Below are 27,520 nucleotides of genomic sequence, written 5' to 3'. Positions count from 1 at the left end.
ACTTATTATGTGTTGGTTTGTTTAATACATTTGTACATATATCTGTTTTTGCATTATATATATAGTTATAAAAAAGACAAGCTATAATTTAAACAAAGGAAAAATAGATGGAAAATATAAGCTGCATAGTATTTATATTTGTGTTTTAATATTATATTATATTATATTATATTATATTATATTATATTATATTATATTATATTATATTATATTACTTTTCTGTCTTCTATTGGTGTGTTTTTGTGTTTAATGTGGTCCTGGAGAGTGTAATCAGTGTAATTGTAGAGTACAGGCATCTCTTGCCTGCAGGGAGTCAATGTCATTTCCTGTCGAACAGTCTGGAGCTGTGAGCGCGCGTCTGCTGCTGCTGCTGCGCGAGAGTTCTTCTGAGCGACAGCGCGCGAGCTTTCATCGTTTCTGGAAATTAGGAGGATCTGAGAGGAAAAAACTTTACAAAGTCGCTTACATCTGATTATTTCTTGTCATCCTTTAGTGTGGTGAGAAATAACAGACTCTTTTTTTCTACTTCACGATGTTTTCTGTCAAGTCTTTTTGGCTCTGAGAGAGTTTGAAGACGAAGAATAAATCAACGCTGGAGTTAACTGGCGAGATAAATTAACAAATGAGGATCAGCGAGTGTCAGAATTCATGTAAATAACAAAACAACCCCAATACTTGAAATGAGAGATACATGAAGAGAAGAAAAAACTTTTCCCCGCTGAACGGGACGCTTGAAAGTTTGTTTTGCGCGAGCACTAAAAGATGAAACATTGAAACAACGCTGGTATCGAGTGACTGTTGCAGGTAAGACTTTTGGAATGTTTAGTTTGACATTTCTGCCTCAGGATTGTCTATAAAAGTGAACTGCGGACACAATCAACAGGTTTGAGTGAGTTTTAGCAGGAGCGTGCAGAGACTCGCCACAGCCAAACCACAGCATGAAAACCAACACAACCATGGTTTGTGTGCGCTGCACGATTCATGCAAGATTATCATAATGTTGTTCGTATTACTGAAGTTTTTAGTAGTTATGAAGTAACTTTATCTTGTCTGGGAGTACATGTTTAAGTATTCATATAAATAAGTATTCATTTTGCACATGACATTTTAATTAAAGAAACTTTTGAAATGCCATGTTCACCACAGGAACGCCATGGTCTGAGCATCAAAATTGTGTTTTATTTCTTTATTTAGTTAAGGACTTAAACGTTTGCACAAGTCTATTGTATCTTGGCGCACCATATATTGATAGTTTCTGGCCATGTACGACTTCATTGTGCTGTTTTAGTTGTTTCTTCTTCAGCCAAGTACTATTTCCCATGCCGCTGGTGTTTTTTTTAAGTTATTTGGCCCACTGACACTAGCCAAACAATAGGTGGGGAAAGCTATAGTGGAATCAAGGACAGCTGTGTGTTCACAAACTTTGGCTACGTTTTCATCTGTGTGTTTCTTTTGCAGGGTAATTTTCTAGTCACCTGGCTCCAGAACAGATGTCCAAGGAGGACCACAGCCCCAGTGCCAGCCCAACCAAACCTCCAGATGGAGCCCAACTGGACAGCCAGCCCCTGGAAACTCTCACCGTGCCATGTTCAGGTACAACAGACTCTGTTAGCAGATCTCTGGATGTGACTTTAATATGTTTCTAATCAGTCAGTCAAGAACACTTAACAAGCAAAAGCTAGTGAGCTCCCTCTAAATGTGATTCAGGCATTTTAGACACACTTCCGACACGAAGGCTGTTCCAAGGGGTAGGCAACTAATTTATACTCCCTGCTAAGATCCAATTTTAAACCAAATTACAAGGCAGCATCTTATGTATCATACATGGAGAAGACAATGCCTGAATGTGTTGCTTTGAACTCAGTGGAAAATGACATGGCAACAGAAATGTTGATTGTAAATGTATTCCATTCAGTACAATGATTAAAAACACAAATTGGATTTTCTTACAAAGATATACTGTATTTATGTGACGCACAGTGTTTAACTGTATCAGACCATGCAATCTGTCTTTGGTGACTGCCAGACATTCAAAATTAGGAGGCAGACGTCTGCTTCTCATCTGATCCTTTGCTGTGGTCTGGTCCATGCACTGCGATGGCGACAATGTAATGAGATTCAAATATACTAAGGTCAAGATGATTATGATTTTCTAAAACATCTTTTTTTTTTTTTTGAAAAGACGTAATAGCTGTTCCGAAACCTAGTGAGCAACCTCTGTAGGAAGCAACTTGATGATGCTTTCTAAACTTTTCCAAACTCTTAAAGATATGTTCTTATATAAATGCTTTAATCATTCTAATAATACAAATAATTACATTCTTATTATGTTCATCAGTGTTGAATGCTGCTTAACTTTTCTTTTCTTTTCTTTTTTGTAAATATACAAATTTATTTTGCTATTTTGAATTCCCTTTCATTTTGGGTGCAGCCTCCTGTATGTAGGCAGTAGGCAGCAAGGCAGCTCACTAGATTTAGAACAGAGCTAATAAGAGTAGACACTATTGTTTTTGTGCTTGACTAGTGGAAGTCTGCAAACAGGGCTCACAGTGCTAGTGAGGCATTTAGTGGTTTGAAGAATATGCGCTTTGCTTAGCTTTGGCATCATGCTTTGCAGTGAATAGGGTTCAGTGTGCACTGGTTTGTCAGTAGGGCATTGAGGGCCTTTGAATTCCAGAGAAAGAATGAGCTACTTGGAAATTTTCTTCAGATCTGCCGTACTGTCCTAGTAGCAAGGGGTCAAAGTTCCTGATTAGTCATGGTGCTCTTTACAAAGAGTGTGTGTGTGTGTGTTTGTGTATCACCAAACTTGTCTTTGGTCTGGGGGCCTGTTTACTTTTGTATTCTCACATGCATGTGTGCGAACAACAATTGGCTTTGAGCGCACCATCTCTGCAAACTGCAACCGTCCTCTCTACAGGAATCAGATCCGCAGGCGGAGGCCTCGTATTTACTGAGGAAGATGGCAAGTCCTGGCTCAATCCTCCATTTGCATAACAGTGCTGCAAAAATCAGTGAGCGTGTTGATTCCTGTGTGACTGTCACAGACAATCCACCATGGTAAGCCAGCCACAGTCAAAATTAGACCACCAGGGATATATGCAATCTGCCCAATAACTGCTAATTAGATTTAGCTCTGAATTGTTCCTACATATTTGAGGTTTGAGCCTCAACATGAAGCACATTCATTTGGGCTGTGAGGAATTCTCATCTCGGGGCATTTAAATATTAGCTTAAGGTGATTGTAATTGTCTAAATTTAAATCTTCTCATTTTAAAGGATGATGCTGTTGCAAACATTTTTGCTTTTTTAATTTTTACAGTTAAGCCGACATGATCTAGATGTAGTCAAAAGAACTTTAGGAAAGCACAAGCTTGCATGAGGCTGCCTGATTACAGATATGGCGCCCGTCCGAGGCTGAAAACTGCCTTCATTGACTTTCTGTAGATTGAATTCTGTAGCTTCAGTGCCATAGTTCAGTGTACAGGCCTGACTCACTGTGGAAGATACAACACCAACACTAACTCCCTGCTCTCCAGAGTGCATGACTGAAGTGTTTTTTTTTTTCTTCACTAGATACACTGAAGGATTTGATAATCGTACTTTTTTTTCTTGGGCTCAGCAAGAATTAAGGCTGAAGGCGTTTTTTGTGTAATTTTAAACTTGACAAACTGCCAACGTTTCTGATTCTGCTTGACTTGAGTTATGATTTGACAGTGATTACAGAGCTCTGTTTGTTTGTAAGCTTTATGAATGTGTCCACAGATCATGTAACAGTATTTTACATGATGAGCAAATATAATAGAACTACATAGATATCAGAGGCGGACAGTAGTGTAGTAATTTTACTCTGCAGTGAAGTGAAGTGTCAGTAATTTATCAATTTATCATCTTTTCTTTAGAAATCTTGAATCCAAAGCATAATATTGTACTTTTTACTGCACTTAACATGCAAGTACTTAATATGCAAGTTTCATATTAAATTTAATTTAACACTTAATGACATTAGGAAAAAAGTACAAGTAATTCAAAGATTTGAGTATAAGAATGTACACAATTTTCTAATGTTCATAAGTAGGGCTGCACGATTATGACAAAAATCATAATTGTCGATTATTCCCTTGAAATTGTAATTGCGGTTATTAATTACGATTATCACAATTTACATTGAATGATGTATTGTACCAGTGTTTGATGCAACTGCATATCATATTTTATATGAAAATAAACAAGCTGAAATCACTAACCGAAAAATTAATGTTTACTATGAACGATTAATTGCTGCTTTGCACGATTACGTAATTGTAGAATCCATAATTGTTATTGCAATCAGAAATTGTATTAATTGTGCAGTCCTCTTAAGTATTGAAGATAAAACAACATCAACAATAACTTTAATTTATGAAATGTAGTGCAGTAAAGTTTGACATTATTCTTTGGAATGTAGTGAAGTAAAGTTTTCCAAAGAAAAACACTCTGATAAACTAGCTACTTTTTAAATTTACTTGAGCAAAGTAAAAATACTTCTTTACTGTACACATTTGGATTTTTTTGACTGAGAGGGTTCAAATGAGAGAGAAAAAGAGAGTGCGTGCAAACCAGTGCTGACCTATGAGGCAGCTGTTGGTCACACACCAGTGTATTTTAAACTTTCTGTTGCTGCTTTGGAGCCAGCAGAGGTGCGTGACTGTGCAAAAGTGAATGTTTTTATGTTAACCCTTTGAGCGGTAAGAAATCACATGTGGTATCTTTATTTCTGTGTCCCTGGTAGTACGTTCCCACACATGGGATTTAGAATGTCCAGTGACATCACATAACCGCTAGATTCAAACTGCTCTCGTGCTTCGGCTGGCGCTGAGCCAGAGACGGACGCACTCAGTGCTTGACATATATCACAACTATGCAGTGTTTTCAACCACATAATGTTTATTTTAGGTTTCAGACCTTTAAAAACAGTAGTAGTAAAACAATGTATTTAGAGTTTGTAAAATACACACTGATGTCTATGGAAGCGGCAATAACAATTTGACATGTTTTATTCTTATCAGATACACATAGTGTAAACAACTATAAATTCACTTGATAATTATACTAGTTCGCCAGCATTTACTTGCATGTATTTCGGGAGAAACTGATGTATTGATGTGCTGTAAATCTGACTGACAGGTGCAAACAAACATGGCGGCTCCCATCTCACATTATAGCTCAAGATCAGTTCTAAAGATTTTAAAAGACAGAATCAACTCGCGTATTTGAGAATTGGAATATCAGATAATTTATGACATGGTAAGCAAGTGTGTGAATATTTTGAATAAAAAAGGAAAAACTGTGTGTCACATGACAAGCATAATGTGGTGCAATGGAAACAATAAGGGTAAAGGTTCTAAAATAATGGTCGCCTTAAAAAATTTACTTTTGTGGGTCAGCTACAATATTTTAAACTTATTCATGAAAGGGTTCGAGAGAACCAGGAGACGTGGCATGTCACGCATCGAAGATGCCAAGCCTTGAAACAGAGATACAGACCCCCCACATTCTTCACACTATTCTATCTCCTCACAAAAGTTTAAGTCAATAAAAACCTATTGACTTAAACTTTCAAGCACAAAATATAGTGCTGTTAAATCCTCCCTAAAACCTGTTAAATACCAGACATTTTCTTTTTTAATGAGCTTACAGTGCATTCCCCTCTCCTCTATTGTACTTGCTAAATAATCTGTGAATTTGGATAAATTCCAAAACAGTTCTTTGAAGCTTCCCCCCCTAAGCGTGTGTTTTTACTCTTGGCCAGTTTACAAGCTCAGATTAGACTCTATTGTTTCAGAGCCAAGCTTAGTTAAGATGTTACCATAGTTATCAGCATGTCTCTTCAGAGGATCAGCCACAGACGTTTGCTTAATTATTTTCTTTTTGCTACCCTAATTACATCCCTGAGGGGTCATCGCTAAAAAAAAAAAAAAGATTGTCAAAGTCAGTTGGAGTGCGTTGAGTAAGATACAGATGAATGTGAATAAATATGCAACAGTGGGTTTTTGTTTCTGGGTATACTATAGTATATGACTGAGGTTAACTGATTTAAGGGCCTGGCAAAAATCAACCACATAGGTGTAGTTCCCTGCATGTACTTCACATTGTGTAATGATTTTAGAGAGACAAATCTCAATCATTATGAACACATGGTACTACACATTTGGATTCTGCCCTTTTCACTCTCTATATTTATATTTTTAAACACAAAATTAATTGTTTAGCACCTTCTTTTCTCAAAGTGATCTCAAAGTACACCAGTTGTGAATTTGAGGAACTTGGCTTGCAGTGTAGTTTGATTCTTTAGCCATCGACATCCCCAATGTATCCCTCTGTTCTCTGTGCCCCGTGGCCAGCACATTGTTCTAGATGCCTGCAGAGCTACAGCGGACCCTGTCTGCCAAACCTGAAGCCGATTACAATATTAGCCTACAGCTCCATAAAATCAACCTCATTTTTATGCCTTTCATTTAATCTGTACTTTTTTCTTTTACCTCTCCCCCTTGTTTTTCCCATCCTCGCATTGTGCTAGCACTATATCACCCTCGGTGGATTTTAAAGAGTGATGGTTTTAATTAGTCAGGATAATGACAAGTAATTAACTCCCAACACAAGTGGCCGGTGCACTGCTCCTCTAGGCCCGCCTTTGAAATTGCCTGATATTTAACAGTTTTCTTTGTCATGTTATTCCAATACATTTTTCTCCAGGCACACTCTGAACAGTGAAGATGCAAGTTTTAACTTCAACTCTGCAAATGTTCTCTGGATTGAAAGGGATAATATTTTTGCTTCTGCACAAGAGAAAGTACTTTTTAAATGGTGTAATCTCTTGTATTCCATTAAAAACTGAATTTACAGTCATCGCTGTTAGGGGAGGTCTCATTGAGTCAAAGGAGAAGTTCTGGATACCAGAGTTGGGGGAAGTTCTAATTCAAGCATGTCTCTCGCCTAGTCTTCAGTTCAGCTATTCCACTGAGATGCATAGGGGTGTGAAATATCTCTAAGTCTCTTTTCAGTCTCTCTCTCTTTCTCTTTTGTCTGTTTCTTCTGAAAGAGCATTAGTAGGGGTTGCTGAGGACAGAGCAACTCTGCCACAAAATAAAGAAAGGCTGGGGTTTGAGGATTGAGACTATTTCAAAGTGTCCCTGTAAAGCCACAGTCTCAGTCTCTAATACCAGACCTCATACCTGACTGCTTGGAAGATTATAGAAAGTCTCAATGCGTGCTTCCAGACCTCAGGAGTAAAAAAGGCAAAACCACAGAAAGGAGAGAAAGAGATTGAGGAAAAGAGAGACAACGAGAGAGATCAAGAACTTTGAGGCAAAGAGAGTGACTCAGAATCATCCATGGATGAGTGTCTTGGCCTGGTAACTGGATGTTGTACACACTTGCAGATCATTTGTCATTTTGCTTGCTTATTAAAGGTGACGTGTGTTATCATGTTATGTTGATGTCCCTAAAAAGTAGTGGTTTTGAACATCCAGACTCATTGGTTCAACCAGTTTGGGGTCTGACTATCTGTTTGAAATAGACATTATTTTTGCGGTTCTGTTTAGTGATGCTAGTGGTGCAGAAAATGACACTCTCCACTTTTAAAAGGACAGTTAAAAAAAAAAAAAAAAACATATTGAATGACTTTCTTCCATCTGTGAACACAGTAGATATTTTATAAAATAAATAAATAACTCCCCACTGATTCTTTCATTCCATAGGAAAAAAAAGTTGAAACGAGACTCATTTTTCATTCACTCAGAAACATCTGCTTTTGTTTTCCACTGAAAGAGACAATCACACAGGATTGAAATAGCATGATTGATGTAATTTTCATTTTTGGGCAGACCAAACATATTTGACAATGTACTACAGAATATTGCTTTAAAGGGATCATATGATGTGATTTCAGATTTCAAACAAGCTTTTGGTGAATAAAAAAGATCTGTAAAGTTGCAAAGACTGAAGTCTCAAATCAAAAGAGATATTCTTTATAAAAGTTGAGACTCGTCCACGTCCCCCTGCAACGGCTCGTTCTAACACGCCCCCACATATCTACGTCAGTGGATGAAGCAGCATCCAGCCAGGGGTCGTCCCATGTGGTTGCTGCAAGACCAAGGTACTCTCGTTCGTGGAATGCACCTGCCACGTTCTCAAGCCCACCTCTGCTCATTCAAGCCGGCCATGGCTCACTCTAGGCCTTTGAAAGTGAAACTACTTTGTTTTTTCCTTCCAAAAGAAGACATGATTTATATGACCTCTTTAAAACTTCAGTGGGACTGTACCAGCCAGACAGATGCTGATATACATTTCTTCAAGTAATCTTTGCCACCTCATTCCTCTGTTGTACATGAAGTGCAATGCATTTAATGACATAATGTCTTTATGACCATTACCCACATACTATATTTTTATTCCTATAATGGTATGTTGTTTACTGGGAAATGCATGCACTCTGTTTACAAGTCAAGTGAAGTTTCCTCACATTTTCTGCCTCTAGGCTCCACACATGTTTTGTGTACAAGTAATGTCCTATATACACACCATAGTCCATCAAATTTTGCAAATTTGTATTTATTTTGTAATTTAGTTGGCCAGCTTTAAAACTAGTGTTTCTAAAGCACTAGATCGTTAACCCAGAAATCTGATTTCGAAAGGCTTTTGCAAGCGTGGCGTAATTGCTGAGATCTTTAAGTGTGGGTTCATGAAATTCCTTACCACATAATGTGGAAGGCTGAGCTGAAACTCTGATGCCTGCGCAGTAAATCTCTGCTGCCTGCTGTATGCCTTGATTATGATGAGGAATTAAAGCTTTGCCTTTGATAACTGCTGGGATCCAGTTGCTAATGCTCAGTGATCCACTGCAATTGGAGAAAAGAAGGAGCTGATGCACGCTTCAGTGCCACAGTTGTATATAAGCAGACTTCTATTCAGCAGCGTAACTGAGGCAGGCTTCAGTGGTCTATGTTTTAAAGCTAAAATGGTTCATAAATGTGATCCCCTGTCTGTCCACAGCCCCAGCACTGCTCTCACACTCACCCACATCAGCTTATAACTCTGAACCCTGCAGGTATCACCTCTCTCACTTTTCCCTTTCTTTGTCTCTGTACAGCTTCACTCTAAGTGAATGTGTATTGTAACACAGCTTTCTGGAGTACATTGATTCTGATTGGTCAATCATAGAATTTCATTGTCAAATATTTTGAATTACTGCTAAAATAACTTTATTACATTTATTATCTCTCTCTCTCTCTCTCTCTATAGATAGAGAAAATATGTGTATATAGATACACAAGTCACAAAATTTCATTTTTAGTATAATATTTAGTATAATTACTGCTAAACTGACTTTATTACCTTATAAATATATGTATCAGGTAATAAGGAAGTCAGTTATAAAAAATATCAGTCAATGAAATTCTGATGTAATTATATTTATTTCTAGATATTTGTTGTTCATTTGTATTTTTTTTTTCTTAATTCTCATAATAGATGCCTTTTTTGCTTTTTAGGCTCACACGTTCTGTGTCGTGGTTCGAGGTAGATTTTTGGGACTTTTGCTGCTGTTATTGTGATACTTTCTGCTCTGTCAGCAGCTGTTTCCAGATGTGGACTTGCCAATTCCAGCTCCTTCGTTACTACACAGCCACATACAGGATAGGCCCAGGGGTCTAAACAGAACCACGGGATGCTTTGTGACCTCAGCAGGCAAAGTGTCAGGGGGACATTTGTGCTGCTGGCATGACGTGTTGCAAACAAGCTGTACTTTATTTGTTATTGGAGTTGAAGATCAGAGAATGTTGATGTTCCTGTGAGCTATGAGGTCAGGCCCTGACAATTTGCCTGTTGTTGGAGTTTTGTTTGAGGAAATGGGGGATGGAAGCCCCTTGTGAGTCGTCTTGGTTTGCCTGCTCCAAGGTGAAAGAGTTTAGTAGAGAAAATAAATAATAGCATATGGTTACATTTCTGTCAGCAGCTACGTTTGTCTGATACTGATACGTCAAGATCCCTGTCACTCAAGCTCACCCCTCTCCCTTTTATTTCTCTTTCTCTTCCTGGCTCTCTTTTTTCACCAAGGTCTAGGGATTTAGTTTTTACTACTCCAATAATTTTTTTTTTTTTTTACACTGACTAGACATGATTTTAATATTTGAAAAATGGTTTATAAACTTTTAACTAGATTAAACTAAAAAAAAAAAAAAAACTGTGCAAGATGCTATGCAATGACAAAAAGTAATCCATTTGAATGCTGTATCTGCAGTGCTTTACAGATCCAAATACAGAACAAAATAATTTCTGAGAGTGTTTTACCATGCAAAACTCCTAAAAATCTTTTGTTGGAATCAGCCAATCAGGCAAATCCTTTTATCAACAAAATTATAAGATAGAAATCCCTCGACACATCACACAATCACACAAAAAAGGTAGAAACTGGAGTCTGCCAAAATCAAGTAAAGCAAAATGTGGCAGAGAGTCACTAAAGGAAATAAACCAAGAGCAGTGGACTGATGTTCCACAAGAGATGTTGTGTGTTTATCAGACAGTCCGTAAAGCCCAGCCGGCTTCCATTTGGGTAGGGATGGGACAGAGCTGAGCTCAGTTGCACTCAGTTCAGCTAAACACAGCGCTTCTCCTCTCTAAGACCCAGTCCTGACCCTCTTTGATGTCATGCTGCTCCAGCCTCCTCAGACAGCCCTGTATAATTACCAGGCCACATAATAAGACCACTTGGCTCCAGCGCTAACTTAGAAAACATGCACATACAAACACATGCTGCTGACAACATGAATGCGCTTTCACAGATACTCGAGTACAGCGTGCATTCATAGTGATGATCTAGCGCTGGTGCAAATATAAATACATTCCCAAACTGACCACCGCATTGTACTGTTGTTGGATCATGTCACTTTAGAAATGGATATGACAGTGAAGCCCTCTGTGAACCTCTGTTTAATTTTTTTTTTTTTCTCCTCTGTTTTTTTTTTTTTGGCCTCAGAACGGAATGAAACCGGTGAGCAGAAGGCACAGAATTCAAACACCCCACCCATGGAAAAGACAGGAGACGTGGAGAATGGCAGCAACAACAACAGCTTGTCCCAACTGGACCTCACTAGCACTCCTGGCAAAAGTATAACATGTAAGCATGAAACAATTGGATTGTTACCCAGCAGCCTTCACAGACTGTTTATGGAAACAGATGAAATTATGAGGAAATTAGGACCTATGACACTGGCCAGAGGGACAGAGATATTAAGGTCTCTTTTATAAAATAATCTGGGGCCTCGTTTATAAAATACACATAGAGTTTGATTAGGATTTGATCCTTAATTCTTTGTATTTCATCCTATGTTAAAAGAGGGGGAAAATTTTGGATTTATAAAGGCAAAAAATATTATGTCTACACCATAGACTGTAAAAAAATATGGACGTAGTGTCTGTGACTTCACCCATAGACTCCTCAATAGTGGTTTTGAAGCGCAAAGTGTGCAGAGCGGGCCGTCGCCATCTTGGCAGCGCATCACCGCGTGACTCTACCGAATAATCGAAAATGGGCAAAAAGGCGGGAGCTGATTGCTGAAGCCACGCCCACATAGCGCGACGGCATTGTCAGCAGCGGCAATCCACCTGTCACTCAAGTGGCCACGCCCTTAATTATGCAGAACTTTAAGTCTTAATTTAAACGGATGAGTTTTAAAAAAATTCACCCCCCTCACAGTTGTCATGAAGGGCAAAATTAGCAATATAGACCAAAATCATTTTTTGCACCAGGCTGTAAACATGTTTTTTTCTGATGTAGTTGGGCATTTTAACATCGGGAGTCTATGGGACTGACTCCCTTTTGCAGCCAGCCTCAAGCGGCCAGTCAATGAATTGCAGTTTTTGTCACTTCCTTATTGGCTTCACGAGAGAGAGCGTGAGGTTGCCGCTCGGTCTACACCAACGTGTGTACAAGCATTATTAATTCAAATGTTTTCAAATGTTAAGACTAATAGACAGAATATATGAATATCACACAATGCATTAATTACAGGCAAAAATTAGCAACTGCTTCGTATGGAAACTTGTTTCTGCCATGGGGTCAAAAATAAATAAATAAATAAAATGACCAAAAAAAAAAAAAAAAAGAGATTCTCAATTCTGACATTTTATCTTTTTTTTTTTTTTTTTTTCAGAATTACATCACGCATCAATTTTGCTTGAATTGAAGATTATGTTCAGATGAATTTATTTAGTGGGATGCATTTGAAAAAATCTTTTTTGTGTATGGATGGTTTTTGAAATCATTAAGAGGAACATTTGGGAAATGTTTGTATTGTCATTATACACACATCTGTCTAAATGAGGCCAAATTCTAAGTGAATTTGCCATATTTACAGGACGTTAGAGAGGACAGGAAATAGGTGTGGAGAATGGGATCAGGGTTTGACATCACCCATACAGTATATTAGTGCATCATCTCAGTAGCTCAGAGCAAGTGCACTAACTCCAGGACTCTGAATGATATTAAAATCTTGAGCAACAAATGTTCTGGAGATGAAGCAGTGACATGTGTACAGGTTCTAAGGAGTCTGTAGTGTGTCTCTGATTGTGTGTAGATGTAGACTGGGTGTGTACTAGTCAGTAGGCTGTGACTAAGTCTTCTAACTATGGGGTAGATATGTCCTGTTACTGAGTCACACCATCACCAGTCCCTTTGGGACAGCACACCCACCCATAACCTGAAATAACTACCTACACATAATGAACACATTGACTAATCACACACTCCGCTGTGTTCATTTTGATCTGCAACTCAGTGTATTAAATACATTCATAAAACAGTAGAGCAGAAATTGTATAATGCAGGGTTTAACAAATATTGCTGTAAGAACCCAGACATAGATTAACTTTGGCAGGACAATGACAGATAATCTCAGCTGAATTTTCAGATGAATTTCAATTTCAGCAGAAATTGTTTAAGAGGTGTGTGAAATGACCCACACTTACCTTATTTAATAACAGATATTTGATATTTTTGGAGGTAAGCGCTATTGTTGTGATGTTGCCTTGGCAACAGTGCCAGGTGAGTTATAGCAGTGTGCTTTTGGCAGTCAACGCCAGCTTTCTTTCAGCTCTCCAAGCCATATATTGGTGATGGTGTTTCATGGTCTTTCAACTTTTCACATTAAACATGTTTTTGGATTTATATGATGTCAGTTTATTGGAAGTATAATAGAGCTTAGTGGTATATACCATATACCATGCAACGGTAGAAAAGTGTGACCAGTAGAGATTTTGATGTACAGTGGTAGATGCATGTTTAATGTTCGGATGTGAGCCTGACCAAACAAGGATGGTGCTAATGTGCTGAGTAAAACATGCCCCAAAACCAATATGAGTCAATATGAGAATTTGTTCTTAAGGGATGTTGAATTTCATATCACTACTTATGTATGGTATGAAGGTACAGTGTTGGGTAGGGCTCTTTTTTCTTCTTCTTTTTTTTCAGAACATTTGACCGATTCTCGATTTTTAACTATTCAACTTGAAAATGTACAGGTGCCATGCCATACAAATGCCATGGAAAAGTTTATTTATTTCAGTATTTCAACTGAAATACTGTCACAATACTGTCACAATATTCTAATTTGTTGAGATAATGAATTGGTGGGTTTTTGTTAAATATGAGCCAAAATCATCACAATCAAAAGAACCAAACACTTAAACTACTTCAGTCTGTGTGCACTGAATTTAATACAGGAGTTTCTCAATTTGAGATGAATTACTGAAATAAATGAACTTTTCCATGGCATTCTAAATTATTAAGATGCACCTGTAACTACAAAATGATTCATGTAACTTGGTTTATACATATGTTCAAAAGTAATACAAGGAAAGAAAAATTCTGAAAAATCAAGGTAATTCAAAATGACTGAAGGTATAACACCAGAAGACTATTAATAACTATAAATGTTCTGTAAAAACATTGAACAGCGGATTTTTAGCCTGTCACCATATGATGCAAACATGAAATTTCAGACATACAGTAGAAGTTCTTTACATCTTTTTATTTTGTTTGTGCTGCTTGTCCATTTTTTTCTATGTAAACATGGACACGTTTGACTGTTGCGCTCATGTCTTGCAGTGTCTCATGCATGAAATGGCATTTTAAAACTGTGGCCCTCAAGTTAAAAAGAAGTTCAAGTCCCATCTTCTTGCATTTGTTTCTTATTCCACTTTATTTGATTAATTATTACGATTTATTTGATCAAATAATCAAATTAAGCAGTAATATTGTGAACTATTATTAATATTATATTAATATTAAATACCATTTAAGAGCTTTTTTATTTAAATCATTTTAAAATGTTATTTATTTCTGTGATAGCAAAGTTTCTTATTTTTCAGCATCATTACTCCAGTCTTCAGTGTCACATGATCCTTTAGAATTCATTATGAAATGCTGATTTGGTGCTCAAGAAACATTCCTTATTACTGCTGATAATGTTACAGAACAGCATTTCTATTAAATATAAAAAATTTTGGACCTCTTTGGATCTTTGCTGAATAAAATTTATTATTTTTATTTTATTATTTTAGTTTTTTTAGTTTTTAAATCTTATGGAATATTTCACATTTGCATTTAAACTCAGAAGGCGTGATTTTAGACGCAATCTGAACATTTCCACCGATGATTCAACACAAGCTTCTTTAGAAGTCACCAAAGCTGTTATTGCTGGGAAAAAAGCTGACTGTCCTTTCCTGTAAGTGTTATTCCATGATGAATAAATAGATCTGTGAAGGACCCAAGAAGAGACAGCCGTCACAGCCGTGAGCATGTTTGCACACAGTCACAAGTTATGTGAAACTTAATGAGAATAAGTATGCTAAGGACAGGCCCTCACTGTGTGTGTGGTAGGTGAGGTTGTGCTCTGGTTGTCCAGTTTGAGCCCGTTCTGACACATTCCAGACACCTTCTGCTGCTTATTTACAGGAATAATTGTGCTGGGGAGTCTACAGCTGGGCTCTGTGGCCATTTCCTCTCTCACCTTCACCTCCTCCTGGAGACCGTTACAGTACATCTGAGCATGCAACTAGCTAAACTTTATCTTGCAGGAAACCGAGGCACCGAATAAAAACTTAATTAGTTGCGGTGATTGCAAGTACTCTGACCGGAATTCTTGCAGAGACTTGGAGAGTGGAAAAGCTTGTAACAAGATCTCAATGTCTCTTCACAGTCTAGCAACAGTTGATTTAGAAAAATTGTTCACTTTTGTTAAATTGTCTTGAAGGCATGTGGATTGTGATCACACTAACCTGGTGGATGCTGACTGCTCGTATGGCAATGAAACTGAAAGCACAACTCATGTTTGCTTACTTCCACAAATCTGTCACAGCTTACTGTGTCATAATCTGTAGATTTGGTGTGATGGTACGACTTTAATAGGTCTACAAGTTCCCAGTAATGATCTCACTGAGGTGCGGTGGAGACTCTAAAGTCTGATTTGTGTAAATGCTTGGCCAGAGCATCGGGGTGTTTAAGACCCCACAAAGACCCAGCATTCCATGTCAGTAACAAGAAAACATAAAAAGGAGTTTATGCACCCTGCATATTTTTTAAAATGCCCATAAAAATGGCAGCATTGCGATTGCATAACTGAACAGACATTTTACAATCTCTAGAGTTCTAGGGGATAGAACGTAACATTTAGTTGTGTTATTGTTGCTGGAAAGAGTGGAGGAAGTAGAAGGAACAATAGGCAAATAGAAAATAATGCTAAATCAGGTGCTTGGAGACCACAAGTCAAAGCCACTAGACAGTGTATGAGCTATTTACAATGCAACAATATGTAAAATAAAAAAAAAAAAAAAAAAGAAAAGAAAAAGATTTACAGTTAACTGAGGGTAAAAGGAACCAGAACTGCGCCAAATTAACAAAACCATTCCCTCAAGCTAATTTCCCAAAAGAAAAATATGTAAAAAAAAAAATCTTTGCCGCACGAGATACCATATATAAACTACTCTACATACAAAACGCAAGAAATACAAGGGTTGGTTCTCTTTTCCCCAGATCAAAAAACAGTAACTCTTATAAAGCTTAACAGTAAAAAGTCAAGTGCTCAATTCACAAAATCACAAGCAATCACTTAACACAGGGTACACAACACAACACCCAAGCAGACACACTGAACTGCTCAGTAAGGCATGCAGAGAGACAGGGCTGCGCTAGATTGGCTGCAGAGAGAGGACGCCCTAATGATGATTGGCAGGTGATTCATCCAAAACATGAGGACCTGGGAGAAAGAAAACAAATAGGAAAACCATAGAGTGAGAAAAAGAGAAGGAGAGAAATGCAAATACGCACAGAACGTAACAGGACAAAATATGCAACTCCACCTCAACTTTTTCCCTGCCAACGAGTCTCCCTTGATGTGCATGGTTTTATTTGGAGAGATGTGAGATGTGCCTATTTGGACTCATAAAATGTTACACTATTGCATCATTTGCTTTATAAGGAGAGTGCAATCCTTTATGGATCCACATGTTCTTTGAGGCTTGCAGTGTACTTTATTAGAGTTTTTTTTGCACGTGTGTAAATTTTTTGCTTCTTGATAGTGACTCAGCAAGTAGCCCTGGGCTACTCGGTCCTCCACATGTTGAGCCCTAGGATCAATTTAAATACATGGCTTTTCTGAACAGCCAGTTTGTTTGCCTGGGACGTCTGGTTTTAAACTCACCCTGTGTGATACAATAACATAATGACAGTAATCAGTACTGGTAGTCTAGACTGTTGTGTTTGTTTGTGCATCAGAACAATCACTCATACACCAGCACGTCATGCAAGAAAAAAAAGTATAAATCATGTGCACGATTTACTAATTCATTCCCTCTATGCACTAAAACGTGCACACGATTACTATTTCGTTCCCTCGATTTGCTAAATCATCAATTTATAAATCGTGGGAATGAAATAATAAATCGTGCGAACGATTAAGCCTACTTTTTTTTCCCTGTATGCCATGAGCGGGGCTCTATTCTCATCCCCTTCATAGACTCTCATTAGCAGGAGCATTTCAAGATATTTTGTCACTGCATTTCCTCTGAACTGATCAAGTGACTGTACCATTCTAATGATTGTCAGAATGCCAACTAGGAAAATTAAGTCTGGGGAGGTCCAAATACTGTATAGGAAAACGGCTTCCGTGAGATGGCTTGATAAAAATTTAATTTGGTCAGAGATTTGGTTTGTTGCATATCTTGCCTCTAAGTCCCATTCTGGCTTTTTTATTGAATTATTCAGCTTAAGCAAGGCGTAAAGCTCAGTTCCTGTGTCTCACTCATCACCTCATCTATTATCAGTGTTCAGAGAGGCCTGCATCAGGGGAAATAAATCACTTAAAGAAAGAGGGGAAACATGCTGACTTAAATTACAGCTTTAAAATTTTCTGATTAGAGTCTTCATCGCTGGAGATTGTCATTGAAATGAGCTCAGGCAGAACTGGATTAAAGACTACTTGGTCTCTTGCGAACATACTGTATGCTGTATTTTTTGTTTGAGGCCACCCTGTAAAATTTGGCTTTGCTTTTCAAAGAGCAGTCTCATTTATCCCTTGCCACATTTGGATGTTTTCTTTTTCTTTTCAGTTTTACCGACAACCAGGCGTCCTTGTTTAGGAAGTAGGGGATTTCCATTTCACTGGTGTGAAGATATGGTACTTTTATTTGCACCATCTGTCCTACACATTATTTTTATTTTTTTGTATTATTTATTTTATTTTATTTTTGTATTCTACATTTTTCAGTAAGAACAGATAATCATTTATGTTTGACAGCTTCATGTGTTTGTGTTTTAATTTTGCATTAATGAAAAAGTGCTGACTCACTGGCTTCTGTGGTCCTGCGGGTTTTAGACCGAAGGTAGTGTTACTCAGGGCTGTTTTTTGGACCAGTGGGGGACTTTAAATGAGGTGTTATGGGAAACCAAGGGGCCCTGGGCAGGGAATTTAAGATGAGACAATGCAGTTGACATCTGGGGGTCTCAGGGGCCCAGAAATGTGCATGTTCAGACGATATAGTGGTTCCTTAGTGATTCTGCACACCTAGAGAAACTTGACATCTCTGGCCTGCATTTTAGATAAGGTTAAAATGGGTGATGCTAAGAGCTGCTGATCCATGTGCTTTATGGATGATTTTGGAAGATATATACTTTTACAAAAAAAAAAAAAACAAGCAACCTGAGGATGATTCACCCCTTGTCTGAGTGTCCCAAACCACATATGATTACAGACTGCAGAGTAATGCACCGATTAACTATTATTTTAGCAGCGGAAGACAATTTATAGATGAGAGAACTGCAATAAAGCCTCTCTTAAAGATGAAGAATTGTTTCCCTTTTGCTTTACTTCCTGTCATTTGTCATCGGCTTCACATCCACACATCCATTTCTTGACACTCTCACTCTGTCCATCTCTCCCTTTGTTCGGGTGTTCTGTGGGTGATTGATAAATAATGAAAAACTGATTGAATCGATAGAAGATGGACATCCGGTCTCTTTCAGTATTGATGTACTTAAACTTATTTCCCTATAATCATGACTAGGTTTGTGTGTTCAGTATGCAAGTGTCACGTTTTTATGCATGTATATGAACTTTGTCATGAATATGAGAGCACAAGACATGTCATGGTGCTGCAATCTGATTCTCAGCAGATACATTTCTGGCTTCTGTAGAAATTTCTGGCTTACTGGCAGATGCCCAGGAGACCAACTGACGCTGCCTTTACTGCCCTAAACACAAATGCACACAAACAAAGTAACACCCCCGAGTCAAATACCTCATCCAAAAACTGAAACACAGGATAACACAAATATGTCCTATCTTATTGTGGATTCAATTACTGACCACCAACTTTCCCCCCCAAAAAACTGGTCTTTAAACATGTTTACACCCTTTAACCGCGTGTGCTGCACTTTTATTTAGGTCAGAAAAGTCTGAAATGCTGTGGGTGTAGCTCAAGCAGTGTACAACACAGTTCTGTTCCGAGAGCCACTAATCTATCTATTTAACCTTGAAATAGACACTCTGAATGCAAGTTTGGATGAGTCACTGTGAAAACAATATGCTTCTGTGAAACAGTTTCTGTTATGCCTAAACATAAATTGTAATCTTTCTTGAAAATGTTTTATTTTTCTCTGGTTGGATCTGAAAAGCCATTGTGTTATTGGCTAGCACATTTTTTATTTTTTTATTTTTTTTAAAATCCTTTCACTGAGCCACCTTGCGTGTGAGTGAGCGAGCCACACTTTCAAAAGAGTAGAGCTTTAATTTCATAAAGTAACCTGCTTCACATTCACACTTGAGTGCATTTATTAATGCATTGTTATATGTTCGCTTGAGTTTTAGTGTGAATTATTTTCCTTTGCAAGCATTCATGTGATTTGCAAGCTTTTTTAAAAAAGAGATGCACATCCGGGATTCTGTGTTAAAGGGTTAGTTCACCCAAAAATGTAAATTAGCTTTAGTTTTACTCACCTAAATATATATGACTTTCTTCTTTTAGATGAATCCAGTTGGAGAAAAGAGAAAAAGTGTTAATTCCCTTTGAAATATGGATATTTTTCTTACAACAATGCATGGATTCAATACAGGAGGCTATGATTCAGCCCCTGTAACCATGTGAGACACGTTTTATTATGGATGTGCATGCTTTATTTGACGACTTGTGGACTTTTCAATTGCAACACCTTCTGACTGCAATGATAGAGCTTGGAATAGCCAGGGCAACTTTAGTTAACCCATACTTTTGAAGGGTAATTTGATGTATAGGTTAAACAGTAATGTGACGTGGGAAAGTATGGTGACCCATACTCCGAATTAGTCCCCTGCATTTATCCTATCCAGAGTGCGCACGCAAAGCAGTTAACACACACACCGTGAACACACACCTGGAACTGTGGGCAGCCATTTTTTGATGTGGCGACCGGGGAGCATTTGAGAGTTTGGAGCCTTTCTCAAGGGCACCTCAGTCATGGTATTGAAAGTGAGTGAGAGCACTGTACATTCACTCCCTCCACCTACAATCCTTGCCGGTATGAGAGTCAAACCTGCAACCTTTGGGTTACGAGACCAACTCTGTAACCATTAGGCAATGACTTAATATTGTGAACCTCTCAGCAGCTGGTGGTGATGTAGATTATGTATTTCAGGTTTACTGTCTTTGTCTCTTGTCACTTCTGAAGAAATGCTAGCTTTTAGTCTTTTCATAGACATTTAATGCACTTTATATAAAGTTATCTTTTTATAACAAACTGAACATCTGGAGTAAAGTTTAGCATAATGTCCAGCCGGAGTGGATTTGCTTGCAGTCTGACCTTGGCCAGTCTCCAACAGCAGCACTCTGTGGGCATGTGTCCAATCAGCCATTATCTAATGTAGCTGATTGCCAGTTCTGTCTTTTAGACCTTCGACCATCAACCAACAGACTCGGTGAATAGTACGAGTTGTGTTTGTGTATGTTTTTCCTGGACTCTGTTGAGTCCACATGCCTCTGCATGGGCACCAGACGTAGTCCTATGAACTTTGGCTCTCTTAATATTCCCTTCAGTCGTTTCTTATTTGACCTAAAATGTGTGTTAAGGTCAAGAAAATGTTTAGTGCAGCAATAAGAAGGGAATAAATACTATCATCATTCACAAAAAAATATAACAAAAAATTTCACATAAAAGGTCCATTTAGCCTTTCTCTGTTTTAAGGGGTTTATTTCCTTTGGCTCCGAAGGTCTGCATTTCGCATAGTTTTTCTTTTTTCCAGAATAATTAGTCTTTTGCGGTGCTCAAGAGTAAAATATATGAAGTGCTGTGGACTGCTTGCCAATGTCAACTCCACGAGCAGTTTGTGGAGGAACACTAGAACATTTGTAGGCTGTAAACTCACAGGGAGACTGTGTCTGAACTTCAGAACGCCAAACGTTTGGCCTCATCCTTACACCCAGTGCACAAAAAGAATGATGTTGTAATTATAACTTATCTGATATGCCTCTCCTTTTGTTTTCATTACCCTGATCTGGCTGCACCACAGCGTATCATTGTACACACTCTTTTGTTTTCGATGGCAGCCTGCATGGATTGTGGTCTGCTTTTCGAACAGTTGTCCACCATACGGTGCCCAGATTCGAGAGCTTGATTAAGTATTTGTTTAATCAGTGCCTGTGCCTGAAACTAAGCATTTATTTTTAATTAGACCTGAATTTTTTTCTGACTTTTACGAGGCATTCGATTTAGAGAGAGTGGCTGAAGTCTGCAGATACCATGTTTTCCAGAAAATAGGTTGCACCTGACAGTAAGTCACATTTCATTATTATATTCAGAAATAATGTCAATAATTGAAAAGAAATGATTACAAACATAAACACTATAAACCATTTAGTTCCTCTCACTCCACAACAAATCCTTTAAATTTAACAGTCTTTAGAACAGAACAGGAATTTTAATCAGTATAAAACAAGCATAAAATATAGTGGCACTCAGTATGAACATCTTTTATTATAAATACCAAGTGTAAACCAATTCATTTAAAGCAAAACTTTGAACTATCAGCATGTGGGAAATGCACTATGAAAATAAACTTGTGTTCATGCTCCGCTCCCATTAATCTCTCATTACTTCAAAAACAGAAAGTCATTTTGGAATATGTCACAGCATGTTTCAGATGGAGAAAAACTAAATGTTTCGGAAGTTACGTTAGAGAGAGTTGGTTGCATATTTCACACTCTTTACTGTAGAGCTTAATTATTAAAGTTATATTAAAACCATCCTCTACTATAAAATCTCTACTGTTTGGACCACTAGATTGTCTGTGGTTTTATTTCATTTTCATTTTCGAGGCACACTTCTGCTCCTTTGCTTGATTTGTGTATGTTGTCTTGTCATTTGCTCTCTGTGGGAAATTAAGCAGAGCGGTGATCTCATGTTGGCTGTTTGTTCTTTTGTGTACTCTTCCTGCATCTCTGAAGCAATGATTTGCAAATCTGGTCTCTTGATCTTAATTCCTGTTTCTTTGTTTGTTTGCCTGTCTGTTAGTTTTGGACTGTTTCTCTTTGGTCCTTTGAAGCTGGTTGGGGAGGAAGTCATCATACTGAAACGATACACAACCAAAAATAAAGAAGAGACAGATGAAAATGATAGAGTAACTAAGACAGTGAATTTGAAATCATGAGCCATATCATTGTGTCAAGTCCTACCACAGTCTAGACCCCATGCTCGCTGCTGACCAGCAAGCATCAAGCGGATAATGTAAACACATGCGCTTTTCCCATCAGGACCCCTGTCCCGACTGAACACTGAAGGCTCTTTCCCAGAAACAAACCCTACTTTAAATCTCCATCAGTCTTGCTCTTGTTTCCTCCCCCGTTGACCTGTTGAAAAAAGTAGGACTGGGCGATACATTGAATCGCTGGCTTTGTTCGTGATTTATAAAATGAAACAACATTGTGATTTTAATGTTCTTTGTATATACTCATTAAGTTTTTATTCAGCAGAGCTGTATTGAAATGACCGAAAGTGACACATGCTGTTTGTTTGAACAAAAATAACTTTCTATAACTTTGCAAGTTATATTTGTGACATGTACTGGCAAAATGAGTCAGAATGTGAAAAGTTTAATATTGAGCTACAGGCAAAAGAAGTGAAAAATATCAGTTTTGAGGTTTTCATAAAAATGAGTTTATTAAGCCCTCTACTAGTGATCACAATGCTTCAAATCATAATTAAACATCTAAAATGATCTTTATTTGTACGTTTTCTGAGAGGAGTACCTTCTTCTCTGCTCACTGCCCACAAGTTGTAGGATATATCATGGCAAAGCACAGCATTCCAACTTTATAATTATTCATAGCAAATTGTATATGACATGAGTCTGAACCAGTAAAATATGATTTTCAAACCCATGCTGATGAAAACAAAATGATGGCGTTGACTAACATTTGCAAAGCATTTGCAGAAGACGCGTCTCTCCGAGAGCAAGCAGTCTCCCTTCCTACATTGCGAAATATGTCTTGGCGAGATTCACACAAACAATCTTTTATGTCTTACATCAATGTTTAGTTAATGGTTGGGGGGAAATCTGATGTGTAACAGATCCATGCATTACAGAAAACATTAAAAGAAAAGACAGAATCATTCGCTACTCTTGAGTAAACTACAGTTTATTTGAATCTTTATCTTATTTTTAATAACAAAGATAAAATAAAAGACAGCTATATTGTGATTAATAATACGTGACCCTGGACCACAAAACCAGTCTGAAGTCGCTGGGGTATATTTGTAGCAATAGCCAAAAAAACATGGGTCAAAATTTTCTATTTTTCTTTTATGCCAGAAAAGATTAGGACGTTAAGTTAAGATCATGTTCCATTAAGATATTGTAAATTTCCTACTGTAAATAAATCAAAACTTAACAACTAAACAACTTCAAATGTGATTTTTCGCAGTATTTTATTTTATTTTTTATTTTTTTGCACCTTCAGATTCCAGTATTTAAAATAGTTCGGCCAAATATCGTCCGATCCTAAAGACCATACATCAATATTCAGCTTTCAGATGATGTAGAAATCTCAGTTTCACTTAAGACTGGTTTAGTGGTCCTAAGTGGCCACATATTGTAATTGTTAAAAAAGAATTGGAGGAAAGTGGGCAAGGTTGCTCTGTGATTTTGCTTTGGGACCTTCAGAAAACTTGAACTCCATTATTCTCAAAATTGACTTTGCTGACTCTATCCCCTTCAAACGGCTGTAGCTCAGTAATTTTTTTGTCCGATTCCAACAAGTTATATATAATTTTGAAGTTATTTAATGTAGAATATTAACCTCATTTGTGAAAATTTGCTCATTCAGACTTCTTTTGCCTGCATAGGTCACACTTACAAGTAAGAGCTAATTACACAACCTCTCCCTTTCTCTACAGTGGGATCTTTAAGTAAAGTTCTTGGTTATTACACAAGAATCTGCCTAAGGCCCTTTTTTGAATGATGATTGGACCATGTGAGGAAACAGTTAATTCCATTTGAAGAAACAAGATGCTAACTAAGTCTTCTAGCCACAAATATTCAATTGCTGTTTTTCTTTTACACATCCTTAGGCTGCAAAAGGAGAATAATTACACAGCAGCAGTAAAGCTGGTATAAAACCCAGCTATAACCCTGCTCACCTTTTTGTTCTCTCTCTCTCTCTCTCTCTCTCTCTCTCTCTCTCTCTCAGATCAACCTCAGGCACGGTCTACGCCAATACACCCCTCGCTATCTAACTCGACTGAAACCGCAGCGCTGCAGAGGAGAGACAGCAAGCCACATAGCAATGGGGTTAGAAACGGAACCTTTTCACGAGCTGCCTCATCATCTTCCACATCTTCATCCACAGCCCGTAAAAACCCCAAGAAACTGCAGTCGAACCCGTCCATCAACAGTCAGAGGAGCAAAGGTAGCTCCAAATCCAACAGCTCCCAGATCCCCACAGAGGCCCAGGATGGTGAGTCAGACCTCACTGCACAATAACCGTAATTGTACAATTTTCTTTCATTTGGAGGAAGTTTAATTGACGCAGATAACCATCACTAGCCAATGAGATTTCTGTTGTGACTAACTTTCTGTGCTGCGTCCAGATTGCTGTGTCCACTGCATCCTGGCCTGCCTGTTCTGTGAGTTCCTCACACTGTGTAACATTGTGCTTGACTGCGCCACATGCGGCTCCTGCGCATCAGACGACTCGTGCTTCTGCTGCTGCTGCGCTTCAGAGGAATGTGGCGACTGTGACCTGCCCTGTGACATGGACTGCGGCATCATCGACGCGTGCTGCGAGTCTGCAGACTGTCTGGAGATCTGCATGGAGTGCTGTGGGCTGTGCTTTTCCTCCTGAGACTCCGATAGGGGGTGCTGCCTCTTTCACTGATTTGGGACTTGAGAAGAAACAAGCGAAGAATGACATCCGATTACTGGAGCGGGTGCAAACCTAGTTGTGAGTTACAGTCTAGTAGCTTTGTTTTGAACTGTCTTGCTAGGAAAAGGGTTAGGACATCGTACACCAGTGGTGATATTCTGCAATAGTCTTTATACATATGAACTCTTTCTGGACTGGTTTCTGCTTAAAATGTTTTGTTGAGTCTACATTGGCATGATGCAGAATACAAAAACATCCAAAAGACTCATGAGGCCACTGAGGAAAAACCAAAAAAAGGTTCGGAAATGTCAGTGTTTGCTAGTTATTAGAATTTTTCTTGGTGCCAAACTTGTGATAAATACACAATCCACAGCCATCCAGTGGTTTAAGAATTCCACGATAATGCACACCGTGAAAGAGCTTGAACTGCAGCTCAGATCTGTTGTCGAAAACAATACAAAATCCTAAAAACATTCCAACGCTAAGTTCTGAAGAAAGATGTATCCAAAGATCATATACACAATCAACACTACTGCTATTTTATAACATTATTCCCAGATATCGCCTCTCTGTACACACACTTACTGTAGTACACTGGTGTAGTCCTTTCATGATTACAAAAGCCATAAACTGTGAGTGTGAAACTCATCGATGTATGTGAGTGGGAGAAAGACGTGTATTTAATATATGGTGCCATACTACAGTTGTATCATAGATTGTATATAAACATGAAAAGAATCATGTCAGTCACTACATTTGGTCCTGTGATGTTCTTATTCTAACTCTTTCTATCATTTTCATTTCAGCAATCAATCTTCTTACATACTGGAATATTATACTGTAAGCGTTTGTGAATTGCTTCCGTAATTTTTTCCAGTGTGAAATATCTGTCTTGTAATTCCAAAACTTTCCATGTAAATAATTTGTGTGAACCTAAATGTATGTATCTAGCTATAGTTTTTGTTTGTTTGTTTGTTTGTTTTTAAATGACTAGTGTTAGCAGTATTATTTTATCCTTTCAAAAAACAGGTTTCCTTACTGTCTAAATTTAGAGCAGCGCATACTGTATGTAGTCTTGAGTATCAACAGCCCATAATCGAAATCATAACCCGTACATAATCATCTCACAGAACGATGGTGAAAAGCAGTGCATTGATTTGAATTGTTTACATTTTATTGTCAAATCTCTATTAATGCTTGCAATAAAACTGGAGGCAGACAGGATACTTTTGTAACTGGACAAGATTGTACAGTAAAGAAATAAAATAACAGGATAAAATAAATCTATCACTGTTATATGTGGTGGTGGTGTTCTTTTTTTCTTTTTTTTTTTCTTTAATAGCAAGGAATCCAGTTGACTGGCATCAGAGGTCCATCCAATGCGATGGTTTAAGTTATTTAAATTATTTAAAACTTATTTTTTATATTAATTAAAATGCAAATAAACAAATAAAACTATAAAACATTAAACTGACACCATATTTTTTACTTTCTTTTAATTACAACACAAGTACCAGAACTACATACAATTATATAGGTGGCCTTTAAATATTGTCTTTAACGAAATAAAGGCCTTGAAGTAAAAAAAAAGTTGATGCTGGGAAATACATCAGTTTTCTAAACATCTAATTTATTTGCTTACAACCAATCATCTACACTGGCATCTTGTTAGCATTTGTTACATGTAATCCACATATTTTCATCTTATTTAGCAATTAGCTGTGTGAAGTTGTGTGTTAAAGACTGGTGCTTGGACAGACATCGGCTCCGACCTTTTTTCTGTTGCCCAAGAAAGCTCTGTGAGGCATAGGCAACAGAAAACAGTGTGGTTTAATATGCTCTTAAAGGGCTGCCAAAGTCGTTGAAGAGGAATGTCTCAAAGCAACAGTGCAATGTGTGATAAGGCCTTCTCTGTTACATCTCCTGTTCACTTTGACTTTTACCTCTCTCTCTCTCCTTCTGTTTTTCTCTCTCTTATAAGTCTCTGGTTGAGTCTTAACCAAACACATCTATGGATAGGAAGTTCACGTTTTAAAGCAGTTCTGGTCTCTTAAATGTTTGCATGAAACAGAGGATCAATCCAGGCAAGGGGAGAGAAACATCTGCATCTGTTTTGAGAACTCCAGTGTCTTCACACACACTATGCGTCTGTACATTTTCTCATTTTCTCACGAACATATTCATATTCTGCACAAATCCCGTCCGGATATTCTCACAATTCAGCAACAGAGGACAAGTGGCTATTGAAAATCAAGTATGAAATTGCAAAGAGCGCATTATAATGGAGGTGAAGAGGTCGCCAGTTGTGATGAAAATAATAGATTAATTACCCTGATGTGAAAAATGCCTCTGGCCTCGAGCGCAAAGAAAATACAGCTTCTCTTTCCTTCCCGAAGTCACGAAGATGCCAAACAGAAGACATAGTGTCTGTTTTATTAATGCAGGGGTCAACAGAGGGCAAACACGGCCATATTTAGATTGCTTTTACAAGTAGTCCAGTTCATGCTGCTAGTGTGACTGTTTTTGGAGAGTAAAAACCCCTTGGTGACTTTAAAGAAGTCTTAATAAAGGGATAGCTGGCATGCTTTCCACATTT

At 37.9% G+C, this 27,520-nt stretch overlaps 1 protein-coding gene across 2 annotated transcripts; it reads left to right on the top strand.

Moving 5' to 3' along the window:
- The first annotated feature begins 295 nt into the window (after positions 1-295).
- Positions 296-26,220, top strand: LOC128022378 (myoD family inhibitor). Of its 2 annotated transcripts, XM_052609870.1 has the most exons (5): positions 296-804; positions 1,459-1,593; positions 11,015-11,155; positions 24,250-24,516; positions 24,650-26,220. In XM_052609870.1, exons 2-5 carry the CDS (start codon positions 1,491-1,493, stop codon positions 24,901-24,903), a joined length of 765 nt encoding a protein of 254 aa, XP_052465830.1. In that variant the 5' UTR covers positions 296-804; positions 1,459-1,490; the 3' UTR covers positions 24,904-26,220. The 2 variants fall into 2 exon arrangements, with proteins under 2 accessions (XP_052465830.1, XP_052465831.1); XM_052609871.1 differs by lacking the exon at positions 11,015-11,155.
- Positions 26,221-27,520: the final 1,300 nt, after the last annotated feature.

This window comes from Carassius gibelio, chromosome A11 (genome assembly GCF_023724105.1).
Source record: "Carassius gibelio isolate Cgi1373 ecotype wild population from Czech Republic chromosome A11, carGib1.2-hapl.c, whole genome shotgun sequence".
Classification (NCBI taxonomy): domain Eukaryota; kingdom Metazoa; phylum Chordata; class Actinopteri; order Cypriniformes; family Cyprinidae; genus Carassius; species Carassius gibelio.
This window is presented reverse-complemented; position numbering and strand designations above follow the sequence as displayed.